The sequence below is a fragment of the Balaenoptera physalus genome (genome assembly GCF_965194825.1).
Source record: "Balaenoptera physalus genome assembly, chromosome: 15".
NCBI classification, from domain to species: Eukaryota; Metazoa; Chordata; class Mammalia; order Artiodactyla; family Balaenopteridae; genus Balaenoptera; species Balaenoptera physalus.
In genome coordinates this window covers 9,882,450-9,904,615 of record NC_138894.1, presented here as the reverse complement: position 1 = coordinate 9,904,615, position 22,166 = coordinate 9,882,450, and the positions used below count along the sequence as shown (strand labels likewise).

At 40.2% G+C, this 22,166-nt stretch overlaps 3 protein-coding genes across 6 annotated transcripts in view; 2 read left to right on the top strand and 1 right to left on the bottom strand.

The window, feature by feature from the left end:
• The window catches only part of LOC309644044 (uncharacterized protein C2orf15), a 32,780-nt gene extending 22,592 nt beyond the window's left edge, over positions 1-10,188 (top strand). Inside the window, exon 3 of the mRNA XM_082427388.1 lies at positions 8,861-10,188. The gene's annotated coding sequence lies outside the window, so the exon portion shown is untranslated. The remainder of the gene's footprint in view (positions 1-8,860) is intronic.
• Positions 3,763-22,095, bottom strand: MITD1 (microtubule interacting and trafficking domain containing 1). 4 transcript variants are annotated; one of them, XM_082427364.1, is made up of 8 exons: positions 21,867-22,090; positions 15,360-15,461; positions 13,593-13,729; positions 13,423-13,509; positions 12,470-12,585; positions 11,661-11,721; positions 4,869-4,928; positions 3,763-4,095 (listed from the first exon to the last, which is right to left on the bottom strand). In XM_082427364.1, the coding sequence occupies exons 1-8, from the start codon at positions 22,015-22,017 to the stop codon at positions 4,003-4,005; spliced, it is 807 nt and encodes a 268-aa protein (XP_082283490.1). In that variant the 5' UTR covers positions 22,018-22,090; the 3' UTR covers positions 3,763-4,002. The 4 variants fall into 4 exon arrangements, with proteins under 4 accessions (XP_082283490.1, XP_082283492.1, XP_082283489.1 ...); XM_082427366.1 differs by lacking the exon at positions 4,869-4,928 and having other exon boundaries at positions 21,867-22,086; XM_082427363.1 differs by lacking the exon at positions 3,763-4,095 and having other exon boundaries at positions 4,416-4,928; positions 21,867-22,095.
• MRPL30 (mitochondrial ribosomal protein L30) overlaps positions 9,252-22,166 on the top strand; it is a 58,917-nt gene continuing 46,002 nt past the window's right edge. Inside the window, exon 1 of the mRNA XM_082427381.1 lies at positions 9,252-9,256. The gene's annotated coding sequence lies outside the window, so the exon portion shown is untranslated. The remainder of the gene's footprint in view (positions 9,257-22,166) is intronic.

Below are 22,166 nucleotides of genomic sequence, written 5' to 3'. Positions count from 1 at the left end.
GGTTCTCATTAGTTATCTGTTTTATACATAGTAGTGTATATATGTCAGTCCCAATCTATCCCACCCCCCCTTTCCCCCTTGGTGTCCATACGTTTGTTCTCTACATCTCTGTTGCTATTTCTGCTTTGCAAATACGGTCATCTGTACCATTTTTCTAGATTCCACATATATATGTTAATATACGATATTTGTTTTTCTCTTTCTGACTTACTCAGTCTGCTTTTCTGGTCACTTTTTTTTTTTTTTTTTTTAATAAATTTATTTATTTATTTATTTATTTATTTATGGCTGTGTTGGGTCTTCGTTTCTATGCGAGGGCTTTCTCCAGTTGCGGCGAGTGGGGGCCACTCCTCATCGCGGTGCGCGGGCCTCTCACTGTCGCGGCCTTTCCCGTTGCGGAGCACAGGCTCCAGACGCGCAGGCTCAGCAGTTGTGGCTCACGGGCTCAGTTGCTCCGCGGCATGTGGGATCTTCCCAGACCAGGGCTCGAACCCGTGTCCCCTGCATTGGCAGGCAGATTCTCAACCACTGCGCCACCAGGGAAGCCCTCTGGTCACTTTTTTGATGAAGCCTAGCCTGACAACCCTATATGAAATTGCAGCCTGGGGACTTCCCTGGTGGTTCAGTGGTTAAGGCTTGGTGCTTCCACTGCAGGGGGCATGGGTTCGATTCCTGGTAGGGGAACAAAGATCCAGCATGCCTCGTGGCCAAAATAAATGAATGAATGAATAAATAAATAATAAATTAAATTAAATTAAATAGCAGCCCGGTTCCTCTCACATACACGTTTCCTATGTTCCCTTTCCTCTTTCATATGGTCCTCATCACCTTCCTTGATTTGGTTCACTGATGAATCCCAAGTGCCAAGAACAACGCCTGTCGTGTAGTAGATGCAAAATCTCTTGAATTAATATCTTTGCTGTGTTTCGCTCACACCGTATCCACAATGCCTGGATGAATACAGATATTTTTAGCACTATTAATACATTAATTGGATCAATTCTGGAGCCCTTAGTTAACATCTGTTCAGCTCGGTGCCATTGGCTGCTGGTAGCCAAAGACTCTTAAGTTCAATGCAGTCAAAATGGACCAGTTATCTTCACCCCATATCCCCTCTTCCTATGAAATCTGTCCTAGGAAATGTCACCTCTTTCCACCCATTTCCCAGGCCAGAAGTCTGGGTATGCATAAAATTAATAAAAGAGCTAACATCCTGTGTACTTTCTATGTGCCAGGCACTCTTATAAGCACTTTACATGTATTAGTTCATTTAATCCTGATATGAGACCCATCGTTACCCACATATTACAGATAAGGGATCTGCGGCACAGAAAAGTCAACTAATCTGCCTTAGCTGGGAAGAGACAGAGTTGGGATTTGAATGCTGCCTCGTAATCATTATACCATAAAGGACATGACCCTTGACTTCTTTCTCTCACCCTCACTGAACCAATTACCAAGTATCAGGATTTTCCCTGCTTAAATCTCTAGGCAATGTCTCTGAAGTATAAATCTGTAAAACTCTTCAGCACCTCCTCATCACCCTCAGGGTGAAGTTCAAGTATTTAACATGGATTTTTTTTTTTTTTTTTTTGGCCCGAGGCTTGTGGGATCTTAGTTCCCGGACCAGGGATCAAACCCGTGCCCCCTGCAGTGAAAGCACAGAGTCCTAACCACTAGACCGCCAGGGAAGTCCCTAACATGGATTTTAAGTCTCTTCGTAATCTGATCTCTACTTCTGCCTCCTTATCTCTTGCAGCTCCCCATTCCTGCACTCTTAAATACCAGCCAATTGAATTAAATTCTTCGAATTCTTTGAATGGGTCTTCTTTTCCTCCAAGCTATTGTACTGTGTTGGAATACTTTTCCTTACCCCTTCTATGTCTCAACATCAATGTCACTTCCAATGATAAGAGGGTTAAATGGCCTTCTAATGTACTTACCCTGTCATAGCACTTATGACACCCTATTTTAATTATCACCTTCCTTGCTTTTTAGTGTCTCCCACTAAATAGTGAGTTCCTTGAAGGCAAGGACCAGTCTGTGACCTTAATGTCCTCATGTCCATCCCTTCTCAGTGTCTGCTACCCTCGTTCAGTCCCTTGTTATCTCTAGCTGGGACAATTGCAGGGGTCGGTGAAGCCGTCTCCCTGCCCCTAGTCTATCTGTTTTTAATCCATGCTCAACACTGCCAGCAGAAGCAGTTTTGTATAATGGCTGACGTAACACTTTCCTACTTAAAACACCTCACTAGATCCAGCTGCTTTTAGAAAAAGGCCAAATGCTTTAGAATTACATGAATTTGTCTCCTCCCCTTCTTTATTCTACCTTGTGCCTAGCAGGCCCTCCATAAACGTTTGTTCAATGAAGGAGGGACTATATCAAATTTGGTCAAACAGAACCAAGAACAAAGAGTTTAACCAAAGAAACGGCATCTGGCTGCAGAGGCTTCCTAGGACAGCACAGCCAAAGATTTCAGTGGAGCTGGAAGACTGGTAGTGGAACTCCTTTGAGGAGGGAGTCCCCAAGACATGCCTTACTGTTGGAGGACTCTCTGTCTTTGCGTTTGCCTGGAACATGCTACTCCCATCAACGTGGTAAAAACCATCAGATTTCGAGACTCGGTTCAAGTATCCCTTCCTCTGTTACACCTCTCCTGACCTTTCTAGATAGAAAGAGTGTAAATTGGTTCAGCTTTTCTGTAGCATAATTTATCAAGATATATCAAGAGTGATGAAAACATGAAGACTTGTTACCCTAGGAATTGTACATCTAGGATGTAACTACAAAAGAATGTGGCCTAGTTCTGGGCTTTAATAACACAGTCCTTGCCAGGTCTTTAACCTAAAGGAAAATTATGACCATTCTAAGAAACGAAATCGGAATAGAATGGTTTCTTTACAACCATAACTAGTCAAAATACTTCTTTATTATAGCTAGTATGTTCAGCCTTTTCATCAGCACTGCTAACACAAATAATGTGTAAAGTGTCAAAACATAATAAAATTGTTCCTAGCCTTTCTATTTAACCTTGCTACTCTGACCACCTCTCCCCTGACTTCAGGGGGTCCATCCTAATTTAATATTGATCTAAATAAAACAGTTAGGCTGCCAGTAAATATGTATCTGAAAGTTAAATAGGAATTATTTTTAAAGTACTACAAGGACGTAATTAAAGCTTTCCAGACAGATGTTCATGAATACATTGTTGATAACATAGAAAAACTAGAGACAATCTAAACTCACAAACTAAGAGATTGGTTGAGTAAACAGTGGTGTATCTGACAGTGGAAGGTAACACGACATTAAAACTGATGTAAAAATAGGTTTAACATTGAATGAAATAAGAGTATGGTTCCACTTTTGGTGGGGAAAAGTGTGTGTGTGTATTTTACACATGCACATAAAAAAATGGGTACACACTAAAGTGTTAATTGGGATTATCTCCAGGTGGTCATGTTATAGTTTCTTTTATTTTGTTCTTTTTGCTTGTCTATATTTTCTCATTTTTCTCAAATAATGTGTATTACCTGTGAATTCAAAATAATTTGTCTTTGAGATATATAATGTATTTTCAGCTTTATTATTTGAAAAATCTGCGCCCTTATTCCATTTCAACTAAAACAATTTGAGGTCTGTATCATTTATTTCCTTTGAGTACTCTGTTGTACAGTTTTTGCTGAAGACTAATGATAAGGCTAAAAGGCAAGAAAAGCAACCAGACTGGATACTTAAATAAGTTTGGATTAAATAACCAAGAACTGATAGCTACAGAATAGAATTTAATTTTCTTTTTCTCAATCATTAATTTGTTTGTCTTCCATTTTTAAAAGCATGCTGATCCCATTTTCAATGAAGAATTGCTTCCAGTTACTTTGTAACCTCAAGGTCCCAGCAGCTGGTTTTAAAGACACAGTTAAAAGTGGGCTCATTTTACAGTCAGTTTCCAATGATGTTTACCAAAACCTGGCTGTAGAAGACTGGATCCATGACCATATGAATCTAGAAGCCAAGCCGGTTCTTTTCTTTTGGAGGAATTCTCCCTCTGTTGTAATTGGTCGGCATCAGAACCCTTGGCAGGAATGTAACCTGAATCTGATGAGAGAAGAAGGTGTAAAACTAGCTCGGAGGAGAAGTGGAGGAGGAACAGTCTACCATGATATGGGTAACATCAACTTGACTTTTTTTACAACCAAAAAAAAGTACGATAGGATGGAAAATCTAAAATTAGTTGTTAAAGCTCTGAAGGCTGTCCAGCCGCAGCTGGATGTGCGGGCTACCAAAAGGTTTGACCTTTTACTTGATGGACAGTTTAAAATCTCAGGAACAGCTTCCAAGATTGGCCAGGCTGCTGCTTATCACCACTGCACTTTGCTATGCAGTACCGATGGGACCTTCTTGTCATCTTTGCTGAAGAGCCCTTACCAAGGGATCAGGACCACCGCCACCGCGAGCACACCTGCCTTAGTAAAAAATCTTATGGAAAAAGATCCCACTCTGACCTGTGAAGCAGTGATAAATGCTATTGCCACAGAGTATGCTACATCTCATCAAATCGATAATCACATTCACCTAATAAACCCAACGGACGAGACACTGTTTCCTGGAATAAACAGCATAGCCAAAGAACTACAGACCTGGGAATGGATATATGGCAAAACTCCAAAGTTCAGTGTAAACACTTCCTTCAGTGTGTTATATGAACATTCACACTTGGAAGTTAAAGTATTCATAGACATAAAGAATGGAAGAATTGAAATCTGTAATATTGAAGCACCTGACCATTGGTTGCCGCTGGAAATACGTGACAAGTTAAATTCAGGTTTTATTGGTAGTAAATTTTGCCCAATTGAAACGACTATGCTTACAAGTATATTACGTAGAACATGTCCAGAAGATGACGAACTACACAGTAAATGGAATATGCTCTGTGAAAAAATTAAGGGAATAATGTGATTCCAAGTAAATTTCTTAACACTGACAGTTTCAATGAGAAAATTAAAATGTTTACAGTACATTGTATGTCTCTTAAAATAAGAAAGACCTCATCTCCTTCAGTAACTTCTCCCTATTTGAAACTGCCTATCACCTACCCTAGTCCATACTTCCCATTGACCTCTAAGATACTCTCTCTCTGTCTTTATTGATTTTAATACCCGGCTGCATTTGTATTTCACCTCCTTCCTCTCTTACCGTCTTGGGGTTGTATACCATATTGGACACTCTGACCTCAGAGTTAGTTCTCTTTCTTACCGCTAGGGAATATAACCCCAGCTTCTTGCCACCTCTGAAACCTTAAACTCTAAAATTCTCCCATTTTTGTTGTTTCCTTATCCTTCCATCCTCTCCCATTAAACCCAGCTTATTGCACTTTTCTAAGCCAATAACTTCTCCTCAAGTCTCTTGCTTCAACTCCATTTCTTACCAGCATTCTCATTTGTTTCTCTTGACCTACCATAGCCACCCTTTTTTTTTTTCCAACAATTGATTTCCACTCCTATACCCAGATGGCAGGCAATGCTAGAAGAAAATTCACATAATCTATAGTTTTCAACTTGTATTTCTTTGTTCTGTTGGTGCCAGATTCGACTCACCTGTTGACTCCCCCTCATTCTTCAGAGGCCTTATTCGTAAATGTTCCCACTCTTCCTAAGCTCAGAATTCCATTACTCTTAATCTGGTCACAAACCTTGATTTATAATTTGAGAGTGGAGGCTTTCAGAAATGAGCTCCTTCAGCGCCCCCGTGTTCTCTACTTCAACTTTTCTCATTTCATTCAATCTCGAAGAATTGGCTTGAGAATTGGCTTGTCGCTTTTTCCTCTCCAGCCTGTTTGTCTGTGCTTTGTATTGTACTATCAGTTATTTATCTCCTTTATCTTGCCTAAGTCTCTCTCGACTTTTACTGGATTTTTAGCCTTAGTGAATAGACATGCTCATGTCTCCCCTTTCCCGAAGACTCCTGCTCAAGGCTTTACTCTGTTTATCTCCATCATTTCGTTGCCAAACTTCTTCAAAGGGTACCACCACTGCCAACCATTTCCTGTCTCTACAGTTCACTCACATACTCCTCTTATTTCTACAGTAGTTTCTACATGTTTATTGAGTGCCTACTCTGTGCCAGGTACTTTGCTAGTTGTTGGATGTTCATGGTGAGTGAAAGTGACATGGTCACTGAGCTTAAGAACTGACAGTTTAGTGGTTTCAAACTTTTTAAAAACTGGAGTAAAAAATGTATTTTATATTGTGCACCAGCACACACATATATTGCCTATACCTAACAAGTTTCACAATACGATGCTTATCCTTTACTACTTAGCTGATATTTTATATTCAATTTTATTTCTTATAAAAATTGACTTTATGACCCATTAATAGGTCAAGACTTGAGTTTTTTAAAACTAGGGAAAGAAATCAGTAAATGCTTACAAGATGAGAAAAGTATGAAAGAAAAGTCCAGGCAGTTAGACAGTACGGGATCCCTAGCTAGAGCGATCAGGGACCTGACGTTGAAGCTGAGCCCTGAGGAATGAGAAGTGGAGCAGGGAGGAGAATAATCTGGATTTACCGGTTATCTATTGCTACATAACAAACCACTCTAAAACTTGGTGGCTTAAAACAACAACAGTCATTTATTCAGTCCAAGATCAAGGTGACAGCAGGTTTGGTTTCTTCTTATTTTTTAAAAAAAATTATTATTTTTTAATTTGGCCACACCTGGCAGCTTGTGGGATCCTAGCTCCCTGACCAGGAATTGAACCCGGGCCCCAACAGTGAAAGCGCCAAGTCCTAACCACTGGACCGACGGAATTCCCAGGTTTGATTTCTTCTGAGGGCTGTCTCCTTGGCTTACAGGTGGCACCTTCTTGCTGTGCCCTCACATAGTCTTTCCTCTGTGTGTGTATCTGTGTCCAGATGTCCATTTCTTATAAGGACACCAGTCATATTGGATTAGGGCCACCCTAAAGACATCATTTTAACTTATTTCTTTGAAGACCTTATTTCCAAACATGGTTACATTCTATGGTACCAGGGGCTGGGATTTCAACGTGTGAATTTCTTAGGGGGGTTGGGGGGGGGGCTGCAGTTTGCATAATTCAACCCATAACAGGGGTTTCAGGACTCAGAGACCTTCAGACATCTTCACTTGAAACAACGTAACACAGTGTTTGGCTATCACATTAATTTCCGTCCTCTTAGGAGATCTCCTTTCATGTATCTCAGTGGATCCAGATCCCATCCTTTTTTTTGAGGGGTTGTGGGGAGCAGGAGTGGACACACAGGGTTTTGCTGCAGCTGGTTATCTCAAAATGGGAGTAGAGCAAGGGAAGGGGATTTTTCAAGTTGCTCCTGGGACAAACACAGGTGCCAGGCTAGCTGTTCTTCATTTGAGGCAGGTTTAATGGGCAGGCCCCACTGTTCTTTGCAATATTAAATACCAAGTAAACACAATTTTGAAGGGGTTGTTCATGGGCCCATTTTTAAGCATTACATTTGTCACAACAACTGAAAATTATTTTCTAAGAAAGGTATAAAAATCCTGATATGATGTGCTTGGTGCAATAAAGCAGCCATGATTTTCTGATACCCTTTGTTTCTCGAGAGAGAGGATGACATCAGGTGAAGGCTGTTAAGGGCTTCAGGTTCCAAAAGGGAAATCTGATGAGCATTCCTGGAACACATGGATTAAAGGCATGTTTTGCAGGTAGATTCTGAAGAACTTTCTGTATGTCTGCATATGAGGATGAAGGGGAGGGAGGAATCAAGAATGACTCCTAGATTTCTTACTTAAGCAACGGGATGGATGGGGGTACACGGGAGCAGCGGGGGAGTGTGTATCCAAAGTTCAGTTGGGGCCTGTTATGTTTGAAATGCTTGTGTGTTTCTGAGATGCCAGGTGAAATGCCAAATAGGCAGCTGAATATGTGAGATTAGAATTCCAAGGAGAAGTCTTGGCTTAATAGGAGTTGACAGCATATAAATAGTATCGTATATCATGAAAATGGATAATTGTGGACTTTTGTAATTCATCTAAAGTTTAAAGTGTTTAGCATCCAAGTCCCCTATGTTTGGGGAATCCTCCAACTTACAAATCTTGGTGGGAGGTGGAGCCCACCTTTTGGATGAGGCCATCAAGAGGATGTGACCGCCAGTTGTCCTTCAAACTGGACCCAGGCAATCAGAGGCTCCTAACCTCCTCCCCTGTCCTTGGAATGTATGTTCTGCCCACTGTTCCTGTACCAGGAGCCCACCGGGTCTGGCTTAACTCAAGCTTTCCCCTGTTGCCATGCAAAGCAGGCTGCCACCGTAAAGGCATTAGAGAAGCTGAGTACCATTTACGGATACCCTTGTCCAATAGACAGTGACTGGGCAGTCACATTTTAAAGGTCATGATATGCAAGTGTAAAACAAAGAATGTTGCCCACCATCCAGCTCTACAGGGATCAAGTCATGAGCCACTGCAGTCGCTGACTGACGGTGCACCCTGAAAGGAATTCAGGACGAAAAACAGGATGAGAACATATATGCTTTGGAAAAACGGGCCCCTTAGATAGTTAGATATATCTCAGGAAGATTTTTAGAGAACCCAGATTCTTGCATCTTCTCATACATAGAAAAAGCACTAACATCATTAACTAATATATCTGTTCCTCATGACCAGCACTAACCTTTTACTGAGTGTATACTTGACTGCACGGTTTCCCTGGCCAAAATCACATATATACTGGCTTCTTCCCCTGTGTCTTGGGGAGCAGTCCCTTCTGGGCTACCAAGAGGCTGTTTCCCAGGCTATAGTCCTCACTAAGTTTTCCAAATAAAACTGAAACTAACAACTCTTATGTTGTACCTTTTTCTTTCAGTCAACATAAGATTGGGTGAAGGAACATGACACTGATGGAGGTTCTGTCTCTCCTACAAGCCACAACCAGCAGAGTTGGTAGAAAGGAAGAATGAAACATTAAAGCAGCAGATTGAATTACTAACAGGTAAAACCACCTTGGCCAGATGGACTGAAGTACTATCCCAGGCTTTAAGACATTTGAGTGATCAACCAGTAGAGCCTGCTGCCCCACAGGCCAGATGGGAGACCCTTCCTTAGACACACGATACCCACAATAAGGTATGGAAATTGGAGGAGACAGCCATTTCCCTCTCACTGTGGATCTACATGCTATGCTGCTGAGAACACCAAGCCCCATCACACCTGGGAAGGGAGTTTGCAATGGGATTTGTAAAGGGACGTCCCACCAAGATGGGTGAGTTACTTTGCATCCCTGTATGAGGAGGAATGACTCATTCTCCACTGGGATGCTGATGTCCTGCTGCAAACCAGACCCATCCAGGTACTATACCTGGAACAGAACACACACCTTTGAAAAAGCGGAGAAGGTGGGAGTCCTGGTCTGGCAGATCCTGCCCCGTCCATCTCCTCACACCTGATAGTGCTTCCTCCCCCAGCCAACACGGAAGGTACACACAACTAGGTCAAGTTCCTAAAGCTGCAGCCACATTAACATCTAATTATCAGGCCACAAGTGTAATTCTTTTTCATTTATTTATTAATTATTTTTTTCCACAAGTGTAATTCTTATTGGGGAAGACCTCCCCATACAAGTTCCTACTAAAAAAAAGGTTACTACCTAGTACCTAGTTTAGGAGAACTCCAATATTTAAAAGGTAGGGTGGAGGAGAGAAGCAAAGTGTGTTACATGGAAGTTGAGATTCAAGAAGGGAGTGGCCAGGGACTTCCCTGGTGGGGCAGTGGTTAAGAATCCGCCTGCCAATGCAGGGGGACATGGGTTTGAGCCCTGGTCCGGGAAGATCCCACATGCCGCGGAGCAACTAAGCCTGTGTGTGCACCACAACTACTGAGCCTGCACTCTAGAGCCCGCGAGCCACAACTACTGAAGCCCATGTGCCTAGAGCCCGTGCTCCGCAACAAGAGAAGCCACCGCAATGAGAAGCCCACTCGCCGCAACGAAGAGTAGCCCCCGCTCGCCGTAACTAGAGAAAGTCTGTGTGCAGCAATGAAGACCCAATGCAGCCAAAAATAAATAAAATACAATATAAATAAATTTTAAAATGCTGTGAATGCAGAACACAATGATAAAAAAAATTTACAAAAAAAAAAAAAAAGAAGGGAGTGGCCAGTTGGGTCTAATACTCCTGAAACAAGTAACATGAGGGTTAGAGTGTCCATTGGATATGGTGGTATGGAGGTCACTGCTGACCTTGATAAGAGCAATTTCAGTGGAGTGACTGGGTAGCCGGATAGAAGTGAATTGAAGTGTGAATAGATGGTGAGGAAAGGGGAAAAAACTGTATAGAGAACTCAGAGAAATTTGTTCATGAAGAACAAAGAAACAGGGTGTATCTATCTGGATGGGAATGTATGTACTGCAGGAACAACCCAGTAGAGAGAGATTGCTCAAAGGACCAAATCCTTGGTCAGGTTAAACCTACTGAAAATGTGGCAACCTTCCTTGTATGTTAGGACTATTAACCCTTTTCCTACATGTTGTAAATTTGATCTCATATGTTTTTAACTTTTTTATGGTTCCCTTTATTCAAGTTTTAAATATTTATATGATCATTTGCTCTTTACTTTCCTTGATAATTCCTGGGTTTTGTGTTATGCTTAGTACATTCAATGGAGTTAAAAAAAAAAAAGTGTTTGGATATTTCATTAGCTCTTTAACCCATTTAGAATAATTTCTCTATGTGGCATAAGGTAGAGATCTAATGTTACCTCTTGCAAACTTTTATTGGCTAGTCTACTTGTTTCCCACTAACTTGAAAGACCTTTATTATCTATTATGTGCCCATACACACATCCACTTTCTCTCAGGTGTGTTTCTGGATTCCTTATTCTGTCCCAGTGACTTATTTGTCCATTCTTATGCCCAAACATTAAAATATATATATATATATATATATATATATATATATATATATATATATATATATAAATATATATAGGTAAATGTAAATAGGTAAATGTCTGCTAAAGACACTTAATTGTAACAAAATTATCAGTGGTTATTTTTTTCTGGTTGTTAGACCCACAAGCCCATCTGTCTCTTAAGAGTACTCTAATTCATGATTTTTCTTCCTGGACTCTACATTCCCAGGGGCAAGATTAAAGCATCCAATTCATCTTCTTAATAGGTGCTCATTACGTGTTGATTCACTCTCCAACAGGCAAATAAGAGAAAATCTGGTAAAATGTTTAAATTAACCATATGACTTGAAACACTATAACTCTACTGAGTAATGTATTTATAAAAATACTTAGGATTGGTCACACAACTGAACAATGAATCTATAAATTAGTAGAAATGTAAAAGTTTATTGTTAAATTCATACGTTATAGGAATGATCTGTCCAGAGTAAAAAAAAAAAAAAAAAAAATCCAATATTCATTTAAAATAGAAATATACAATATAAATTAGGCTACTACCCATCATATTTTTTTTGTGTGCTTATTATGAAAAATGTCCACTGTTGTTTCATGACATGGTCTTAAATCAAAATCACAATATCCAAGGGAAAAACGACTCTAAGAAGAGAAGAAAAGAATTTTTTTTAACAAAAAGGACCAAAGCCATTTTATTAAAATAAAAAGAGTGCTACACAGTCACTCATAAGACGATATCCTACCTGTGGTTTCTTAAAATAATCAAGTCCCCTTCCGATCTTAATCATCCATCCATTGTTGAACCTGTTGAAATTAGTATATAGTATTACATTCCAGACACTTAAGTCAGACAGTGACCAAAGCTATAATGTATTAAGTGTCAGCTAAGTTTCCCCCTAACAAATAAAATCACTTCTTCCAGTGGCAAGGGTTGAACCAAACCTGGGTTTACCTATGGACTGTGTCTACAGTGAAACAAAACATCCATTAGCTGATAAAGAGTTTAACAATTCAATTAAACTTTCCTCCTGAATTTCACCTTGCTGATAAAGCTTCCCTGTTCTGCTAACAAGTGGCTTCCAAGTGTACTCAGGCAGACTGTGGTGATGTTTCAGGGGTTCCCCTGCCTAGAGGTGGGGGACATAGGCAGGCGGAGCCCTGGCAGGCATGACACAACGTCCTGTCATGCCTACTAGAATATTTAAAAGACCATGAGAAGTAAAACCACATTAAATAAATATTAGTATCACTAGAAAAGGAAATTATCCCAATGCCATAACACTGTGTAGAGCTGAATGACAGAAAAGTACTTCCTCTTCTCACATGACACAGAACATGTAAATTTTATTCCATTAGGAAATAGGAAACTCACATACAGGACAAAATAAGCCAGATTTTTTTTTTTCTTCAAAAGTGAAAAGATATGAAAATTGAGATTTAAATCTTTAGTATTTAAATTGAATATTGTATGTAATTATATATAACTTATTATGAGAAATAAAAATAAGTATTTTTCAACTGCATAAAAATTAAAATATTACTATACACTAACCTAATTTCCCGGTCGTGTATCAAAGAAGAGTATTCTAATTCCAACTGCACTCCATGATTCCTGAGTGACTCTCTTATTTCTTCCAGGCCACTACTTTGCTGTTCTTTCCCACTGCCCTGTTAATAGGAAAAATACAATTTTTTGCCTCAGTTATTAATATTTTAAATTATTCCTAAGCTATGCAATGTGTATCATAGGTGAATTAAAATGGAAAGATTCTATACTAGTTTCACTGTCCATTATTGCAAACAAGCAACCGAAGAAGATGAAGTAGTTTAAGAGCAACTGTTTTTATCAAAATAATTGTTTTTTTCTCTAACGTGAACATAACACAACTCTGTCCTATCTCCTAAAATGTATTTTATTACATTAGCATTCTGTGGCTTGGCAAATCTGTAAATATTTTTTATAATTTCTAGAGATGCATGTTTTTTCATAGTAAATTTCTCAGCATGGCACAGGACTCGTTTACTAATAAATCCAGATATCTTTAGTTTTTCTGTAAAAGGAAGTGAAAATGAATAAACCTATATTCACTTAAAGAATAAATACAATGTATTTTAATGGTGCTGTTTCGTTATTCAGATGGGGCTTCCTTCTTCTCAAATTAATCCTAGAAATATGAATTCTTTAGAAGCATTCCTATTTAAATCAAAATCAAGAGGACAGAAATTGTCAATAATGCAGACAGTGTGATTGCCTCATAGAATATCCAAGAAACTGAGAAACTACTTGAACAAGAGAGTTTAGCAAAGTGGCCAAATACAAGATATGACATACTGAAATCAACAGCATTTTTCCCAAGGTGTTTTATGCCTGTTGTTAGAGAATAAGTTCATTCCCAGTGAAACAGCTCTAGCTGAAGCATGAGGTCCAGGTTTGCCTCGAACTATACCCTGCAACTGAGTAAAGTTCATTACGTTAAGAGAGAGTAAATGCCTTCAGATACCTACTTCATCCAGAGAGGTGAGGAGATGAATAGTTTTTACTTTACATTGTCCCTTAACCAGCATCTCACAAAATCGAAGGAAGTTATACAGCTGAAAGACATTAGGAGGGGTTATTACTAACTCGTACATTTAAAACAATAATGTTTCATCGTATGGGAGTACATTTCACCTACCTGATGAGTGTGTCTAATGTAAGGATCTTCTATCCAAACTTCCGTAACTGTTTCATTCAGGTATTCTTGAAAAAGTGACTCATAACTGAAACCTGTTGCGTTCTCTTCTATTTTAATTTGCTTGTGATATTTTCCAGCTATAAAACACAAGCTTCAATAATAAAACCAGGGACTACTTCCTTTCTTTTTATACATACTATATTTACATGCAGTAATAAATCAGCATCAGATACAAGTTAATTTTTTTTTAACTCGTGCACTCAGCAAACATTTTCAAATGCCTACTCCATGCCAGGCACATTGCAAGATGCTACACATACAAAGGTAAATAAGGCAAAGCATTCCATGTGGGACTTTTTTGCCTTCATGGAAGCCGGGCAAGTGGGAAAGTCCAGAGATTTCTTGGAACCGGTTCTTGAACTAAATCCTATAGACCAGGCAGTTTATTCAAGAGGGAACCATATGTATAAAGATATCTAATATTCCTGTCACCATGAGAAGAACCACAAGCTATGATTCAGTGGCCATCTGGTCCTTCTCTTCAGATTTAAGTCTTTTTATGTCTTGCAGCTGAATAGCTGAAGTATTAAATATATAAATGCAATATAATATGGAGTCTAGGAGTCTTTCTTAGAACTTGTAGAGACTGTGTTAAGCAGAAATTTATAGTACTTCTTAATAACCCAAGCCAAAGCCTAGAATGCCACAGTGTCAGCAGGGTAGTTCCATTGTTTTTGTTTATTCAAAATGGCTCATTATTGAATAAGTTATCGAAGACCTTTACGGTTTTTTAAAAATATGACCCTTAATGGTAGTTCCTAATTTATATGGTGGTTGCACTTTTAAACCTTGTTGGAAAACCAGTAGTTTGGATTCTGTTCCTAATATTTCCAGAGATAGAATGTTACCAACTGTGCATCGGTTTTCAAGCCAAGCTAGCCACACAGGTTAATTTAACCCACAGTATTCAAACCACAATGCTGATGGTACTATATTTCATCCAAGTTTTAGAGGGAAATTGCATTGTAGATTTCAACTGGGGGTGAAGGAAACAATTTTATTCCCACTCAACAGAGGACCTCAGTGGGGGTAGTCAGGGTGTGCGCTAGTACAGAACACCAGGAAGAGGTGGGGAGAGGGCTGGAGTAAAGAGCGGCTGAGGGCCGGGGGCACTGGGTTTTCTGAGGGCAGCAGTTCCACTGACTGTAGAAAGCAGCAGCCGTGCACTTCAGGTGGCAATGGCCATTGCCATTGTATGTTTGTAAACTGGAGCCTCATGAGTAGAGAACCAATTATAAATAGGGAACCATACCTCCTGCATCTCTAATCATTAGGAATACCTAACTCCTGAAATGTTTTGACTCACAACGAAAATCTCAAAGAAGTCCCAGGAGTTTCTTGAGCTACTTTAATATTTCGGTCATTTTATAAAGGGAAATACAAATAAAATACAGGATTTATATTCACTATTCCTCTGCAGTATTATTTAAACTGGAGTCTACACATAAGCTTCACGGGGATCTATGAACTCCTTAAAATGGCATGCAAAGTTCTGCAGTACGTCGAGCTGTCCTCAGATTCTCAGGAGGGTATCTGACCCCCACCTTCCCCCAACCAGGGAAGAAAAAGGTTAGGAACAGCTCGTGTACAGATGAATGGAAATGCAGAGTAGACCTGCAAGCTCCAAAGGGCACAGCCAGAAACACTGGGTGAAATGGGCTTTATCACAATAGCACGTACACACACTCTCCAAAACAGCCTCTTTACCTTCTTTTTCTTGATCCAAGTATTTCTTTATGTTTTCTGCTCTATCCATGTAGTCAGAAATTCTTTTTCTGAGATTAGACTTCCTTGTTACATCTTTGGTGCCTACAAATTTAAAAAATACACTTTCAACTTTCAAAACAGGCTTCCTATTTGGTACAAGCAGTATTTCCCATTGCCCAAGTTTTCCACGATTTCCTGTCCTTTGGCATGGTCTGTCTTGGTCCTAAAATGCACAAATAATAGGCCCAAATTTAGCTTGATCATGTAGGGCCTCCATTTTTTTCACTAAGCATTTGAAGCAGCTTTATTTAGGAGTGGGGACTCAGACACCGTGTCTCACTGCTGAGACTTCAAATCTGGTGAGGAAACAAAGGTGGCTTATTACGTGTCACTGAGTCTGAGCACTATTTTGTCCTAATTACCCGTAAGTTTGAAATCTAAGCATAATCAAAAGATAGCAGGGCTTCCCTGGTGGCGCAGTGGTTGAGAATCTGCCTGCTAATGCAGGGGACGCGGGTTCGAGCCCTGGTCTGGGAAGATCCCACATGCCGTGGAGCAACTAGGCCCGTGAGCCAGAACTACTGAGCCTGCGCGTCTGGAGCTTGTGCTCCGCAACAAGAGAGGCCACGACAGTGAGAGGCCCGCGCACCGCGATGAAGAGTGGCCCCCGCTTGCCGCAACTAGAGAAAGCCCTCGCACAGAAACGAAGACCCAACACAGCCAAAATTAAATAAATAAATAAATAAAAATAAAGGAATTCCTTTAAAAAAAAAAAAAGATAGCAAACAATATCTATCTTTCTTCCACAAAACCAGCTTCTATTCCAGACTTCCCCTTTATGGTTTATGCTGAATCATTTTCCCAGCCACCCCAAAAATGGAAGGTATTTTTTGAATATATGTTATCAATAAAGTCTTACTCCAAGCCCCACCCCCAATCAGTCACCAAATCAATTCCTGGCTCCTTCCTTCCTCCCTTTTAATATTGCTTTTATTTTCCATTATAATTTCATTTTTAAACTCTGAGTTTTAAAACATTTTGTTTTGAATTAACTATATATTTATGGAAAAGCTACAAAAATGGCACAGAATCCCTTCACCCAGATGCCCCTAGTATTAACATATCACACAACCATGGTACAATTATCAGAGTAAGTAACTTAACATTGACACGACACTATTAGCTCATATACAAACCTAAAGAAAGTTAGTGGAAAAGTTCGTTTTCTGGTCCAGAATCCCACATACCATGTAGTTGTAATGTCTCTTTAGCCTCCTACGATCTGTAACAGTTCCTTTAGTGTGTCTCTGCCTTTTATGACCTTGACATTTAGGAAGAGTACGTGGTCAGTTATTTTGTAGAATGTCTCTCATTTTGGGCTGTTGTGTTTTCTCATGGTTAGACAGACTGAGGTTATGCATTTTTTTAGCAAGAAAATCACAGAATTGTTGCGCCCTTCTCAGTGGGTACACGATGTTGATGTGTCTTATTCCTGGTGACGCTGACTTTGATCACTTGGTTAAGGTGGAGTTCACAGATTTCTCCACTGGAAAAATCACTATTTTCTCTTTTGTATGGAATCGCTACCTTGTGGGAAGATATCCTGTCTCTCTCCACTCTTCATCCGCTAATTTTAGCATCCGTTGATGGTCTTTGCCTGCAACAATTATTACTGCAGTGTTTGCCAAATGGTGATTTTCTATTTCCATCATTCCTCTTTAATTTATTAATTGGAATTCCACTGGAAGGAAGAGCTGTCTCTTCTCTCCCATCTACTTACTTATTCAACTATGGATTTATATCAATATGGACTCACGGATATATCTTTTATTCTAGGGGTTGTAATCCAATACTATCAATATTTTCTTGCTCATATTTTATCAGTGTTGGCTTTAAGAGTTCCATCATGTTGGCTCCTTTGTCCTTTTGACATAACCCCTCATTTTTTGAGCACTTCCTTACTTTTTGGTGCAAAATGTTTCATTTTCCCTGCCCCAGCCCTGGAATCAACCATTTCTCCAAGGAGCCCTGGTTCCTTTTATTGGAGAATGGTATCAAGAAATCATATTCTGGGAGCTAACTGTGCTCACTGCTACTCAGGGAGTCTTATCACTACCTCTAGACCCTTTCCGTCAATGCAGGTAGAAAGTACGTGGAGGTTTACTAACACACACATACAACTCTATTTCTATGTCTGCCCATCTGTATCTATATTAAAAACCATGAATTCATGCTGATAACTTTGATCCCACAGGGTTCATTCTAGCCTTCCTCCTTTCCTTACCTGTACCTTCTTTTATTATCCACAATATATTTACTGGCTTGTTCAAGCCTAGTATAGACATAAAATAGTTTCAGAATTCCTAACCCATACCGTTGTGAGAAAATAATTTACCAATTAAAATAATACAATGTTTGTACACTGTTCACTTTGTCTTTAACTTTACAGAATACAGCCAAAATACTATTTTCCAAAGATGCTTAGGTTACCTATTTCTTTCATTCTCCCTTATGTATAACAACTGAATAACTTAGAGAAGTTATTCACTCCCTCCTCATCCTGCTACCCCACTCCCATTTCCCCCTTCTTTCCACCTCTTTCCCACCCACCGCATATGAAGTAATTAATTTCATTAGTTTCTGGTTTTATCCTTCCTGTGTTTCTTTTGAACAAATGAGTAGACACATGAAAATCTTCTTATATCTTTGTTTTTACATGCAGGTTACCATACTATAGCTACTCTTTGTCCTTTGCAGTTTTCACTAAACAATATATCCTGGGAATCACTCCGTATCACTTCACAAAGATCTTGCTCAACCCTCTTTACAGCAGTATAGTACTCCACTGTTTGGCTGTACCATGGTTTATGCAACACTCTCCTACCCAGGGCATTTAAGTTGTTTCCAACACTTTGTTGATATCCACATAATTACTAAAATCTTTCCCTTTCAAGTTTTTCTACTGCCAAAATTAATATCATTTAGACCCCTACTTTCTCATGCCTATACTACAGTAGCATAAGAAAATCCTGATATACCCATATGTCATCCATAAATCTCTTGTGGGGAATCCTGTTTTTTTGTCCTAAGGTGATATGAGAACTCATACTCTTCCAGTACGTTGATATATGTTCCTCTAAACTCAAAAACTTTGAACTTTTTGTCAGGATTCAGCATTTTACAGACTCTTTACAAAGAGGCAGTATGAAAAGTGGTTAACAGTAAAGCATCTGGAGTCAGGCTGTTCTAGTTCAAAACTTGCTTTGTCACTTTTGGCTATGTGACCTTGGCCAGTTATTCAACCTCTCTGCATGTTCATCTGTAGCACAGAGAGAGTAACAGTACCTTAGAGAGTTGTGGAGATGATTAATTATGAAAGAGACTTGCATGTAGGAAATACTCAATAAATGTTGTCAATATGATTATCATCTACATAATTTTTTCCATACACCTCCCCCTCAGCTTCCTTTAGAACATTTTATCTAACATCTCTTTTCTTAAGCTCTACTGTTACTTTGCTCCTGCCTATAAATATACTCTATTTTCCCTGTCCTCTACAAATATAGTACTCCTTTCTTAATCATCATCCTTGATCAGAGTTTGACACTATAGACCCATTCTTCAAACATGCCTTGGTTTTCCAGGCTTGAAATCATACAGCCATCTTCAATTCCCATTCCAACAGCTAATCATGTGCCGGTGCCAGTCATTCAATGCCCAAACTGTCCCCTCCCTTTCCTAATACTGGTGTCGCCCTCCTGGTTCATTCAGGCCCTTATCACCTCTCATCTTGACTTCTGCAGGAGCTCCTTGATTGGTCTGCTTGACTTCAGTCTCTTCAGGTTAATGTCTCTCCTACGCTCTTGCCATATTCACTCGTTTATTCAAGAAATATTCACTGAGAACTTACCACATGCCAGGCATTGTTCTAAGCACTGGAGACATAGCAGTTAATAAAACAAACACAGTCCTCCCCTATCATTCAAATGAGAGGAAAGACAACAATAAAAATAAATTGGTAGGACTTCCCTGGTGGCGCAGTGGTTAAGAATCCGCCTGCCATGCAGGGGACATGGGTTCAATACCTGGCCCGGGAAGATCCCACATGCCACGGAGCAACTAAGCCCATGCGGCACAACTACCGAGCCTGCGCTCTAGAGCCCGCGAGTCACAACTACTGATCCCGCGAGCCACAACTACTGAAGCCCACGTGCCTAGAGCCCGTGCTCCACAACAAGAGAAGCCACCACAATGAGAAGCCCACGCGCTGTAACAAAGAGTAGCCCATTCATCGCAACTAGAGAAAGCCCACGCGCAGTAACAAAGACCCAACGCAGCCAAATAAATAAATAAATAAATAAGCAATGGGAAATTCACAATAGTCAAAAGGTAGAAGCAATCTAAGTGTTCACTGACAGATGAATGGATTTTAAATAAATAAATAAATAAATTGGTAAAACACGTATGTTAGATTGTGGTAAGTGCTATTAAATAAAATAAAGCAAGGAAGAAGGATAAGGGAGTCCCGCGACGGCGGTTGTAATTTTACACTGGGGGTCAGAGAATGGCCTCACAAATAAGGTGATATTTGTGTAAAGACCTGGAAGAGGAGCGGGAGTAGGTCATGCAAATATTTGGGAGAAAAGCATATTCCTAAGAGAGCCGAGCCCTGAAATGCAACTTTAATTACGTCACTCCTTTGTAAAAACTTTAAATGGTTTCTCCTTGTCAATGGAATGAGTTAAAATCTCCCGGCAGTCAAGGCCATCCGCAGCGTGCTCCAAGCCCCAGTCTACCCTTAATCTTTACTTCTCACTCTTTCTCTACAGACCTATGCCAAAGCGAACTGAACCACTTATTTGGTAAAACAGCACAGACAGAATTGGAACACTTTCAGCTGAATTTCTGGAATTCTACTCATCCCTCCAAAACCCCTATCAAAAGCCACCCACCTTTCCATCCCCCAATGACTGTTAACTGTTTAAATCCGCATTGCACTTGTCCATAGGGCTCCTGGCACTTCTTCCCTGCATTAGAGTTATTTGCATTTACATCTTAACCGGCAAGATCACGTCACTGTCTCTGTAAGCCCCACAGGATCAGGGGAGCACACGGGAGCAGAACTCCTGTGATACTGCTGCTTCAGAGTCGGACAATGTACACCATCTCTCTTTCTGAGAGTCAGTATAGTACAGTCTTTAAAGCCTTGGGTTTCAACTGTGACTCTACCAATTGTGGCAGAACTGGAAAGCGAACTTTATTTTTTATGCTGTAAAATGAGGATAACATCACCTCCTACTTCATAAGGCAATTGTAAGAATGAATTGAGATCATGCTTTTAACGTGCTCTGCGCACTGCCTGGCACTCAGCACTTACAAATGATGTTACTCTCATTATCATCACCATCATCACCGTCATCATCATCATATGGTCCCTGCCCAAGGTAGAGTTTTACCATTCTGAGAAAAGTGCTGAACATTGAAAAGCAGCCTCTACTATCTCAAAGCTTCTGAAACAAATCGGAAACACTCAGGCTAAAAAGCACAGAGGGGAGATCTGAGGCCAGACTAAGAGCCCCAGGGGCTGGGGAGCAGGGGCCGGTCTTAAGTCAATTTAATACATAATTACTAGGTGTTTACTACCTGCCAGGGATTGTACTGGGTGTTAAGGGTTATCTGTGTACCTCTCAGCATTGAATAACCATGTAACAGAAAGTCTTAACTGTCTCCTCTCACAGTCCTATACATTTCTCACACCGAATTTCAGTATACCCATTTCTCATTATAAAAAAATCGTTCTTTAAAACTTTTAATGAAGGGACTTCCCTGGCGGTCCAGTGGTTAAGACTCCGCGCTTCCAATACAGGGAGCGCGGGTTCGATCCCTGGTCCGGGAACTAAGATCCCACATGCTGCGGGTCACGGCCAAAAAAGAAAAATTTTTTTTTAATGAAAATGTTTAATGAGAAAAGTAAGGAAAAGGGTGTAATGAACACCCTTATTACCCACCACCTAGAGTTAAAAATTGTTAGCATTCTGCCATATTTGCTTCAACGTTCTTTTAAAGTAAAATCAGATTCAGACATCATGACAATTCTTCCCCAAACAATTCTTCAGGCTTTATCTCTAAAATTAAGAACAGATTTCGAAAAATACCATACTGCCTAACAAAGTTAATTTTAATGCTACCCAATCCATATTCAACCTTTCCAACTTGATCCCACAATGTCTTTTACAGTTCATTCAAACCCAAGTCCTTTCAAGGCTTATCTATTACATTTGGTTATGTCTCTTAAAATTCTAGGATAGTAACCCCTCTTTTATTGACGACATCAATCTACTAAAGATATAAAAGAAATCAGTCCACCTGTCCTGTCGACTACCCTACGTTCTGTATTTTAAGGCTTTCTCGCTGTGCACAGTAAGCGTTTTAACTTTCACTCCCGCCCAGACACAGCAGATTGCAGCTCCTTTTCCTCTAATCCTCCCTCCGCGGCTCACTGCTCACCTTTCAGAACCTGCAGGAGCAGATCAATCCCCTCCTGGTAACACACCAGAGCCTGCGGGTACCGGGACTCTGACTCTAGTTCCAACGCCCGCTTTATCACAGTGACTGCAGCTGTGCTTCCAGAGTCCTGGCCCAGGAGTGACCCCGCCATAGTGCCAGAAACTCACTTCCGCCCCAACCTCCCCCCAGGCTGGCGGGTATGCAGCGCTCCCGGGAGCGGTCACGTGGCTCCAATGCGCCTGCGCTCTCTTTTTATGGTGCCTGAATGGGAGGGGCTCGGCCGGAACTAAAATGCCAGGG

Coding starts and splice junctions, on each gene's coding strand:
- MITD1 (XM_082427363.1), bottom strand. CDS start 22,017: ATGGCGGGGTCACTCCTGGGCCAGGACTCTGGAAGCACAGCTGCAGTC. Junction 13,730..15,359: donor CTTGGATCAAGAAAAAGAAG/GTAAAGAGGCTG, acceptor TGTGTTTTATAG/CTGGAAAATATCACAAGCAA. Junction 12,586..13,422: donor TCCTCACCTCTCTGGATGAA/GTAGGTATCTGA, acceptor TCCTATTAACAG/GGCAGTGGGAAAGAACAGCA.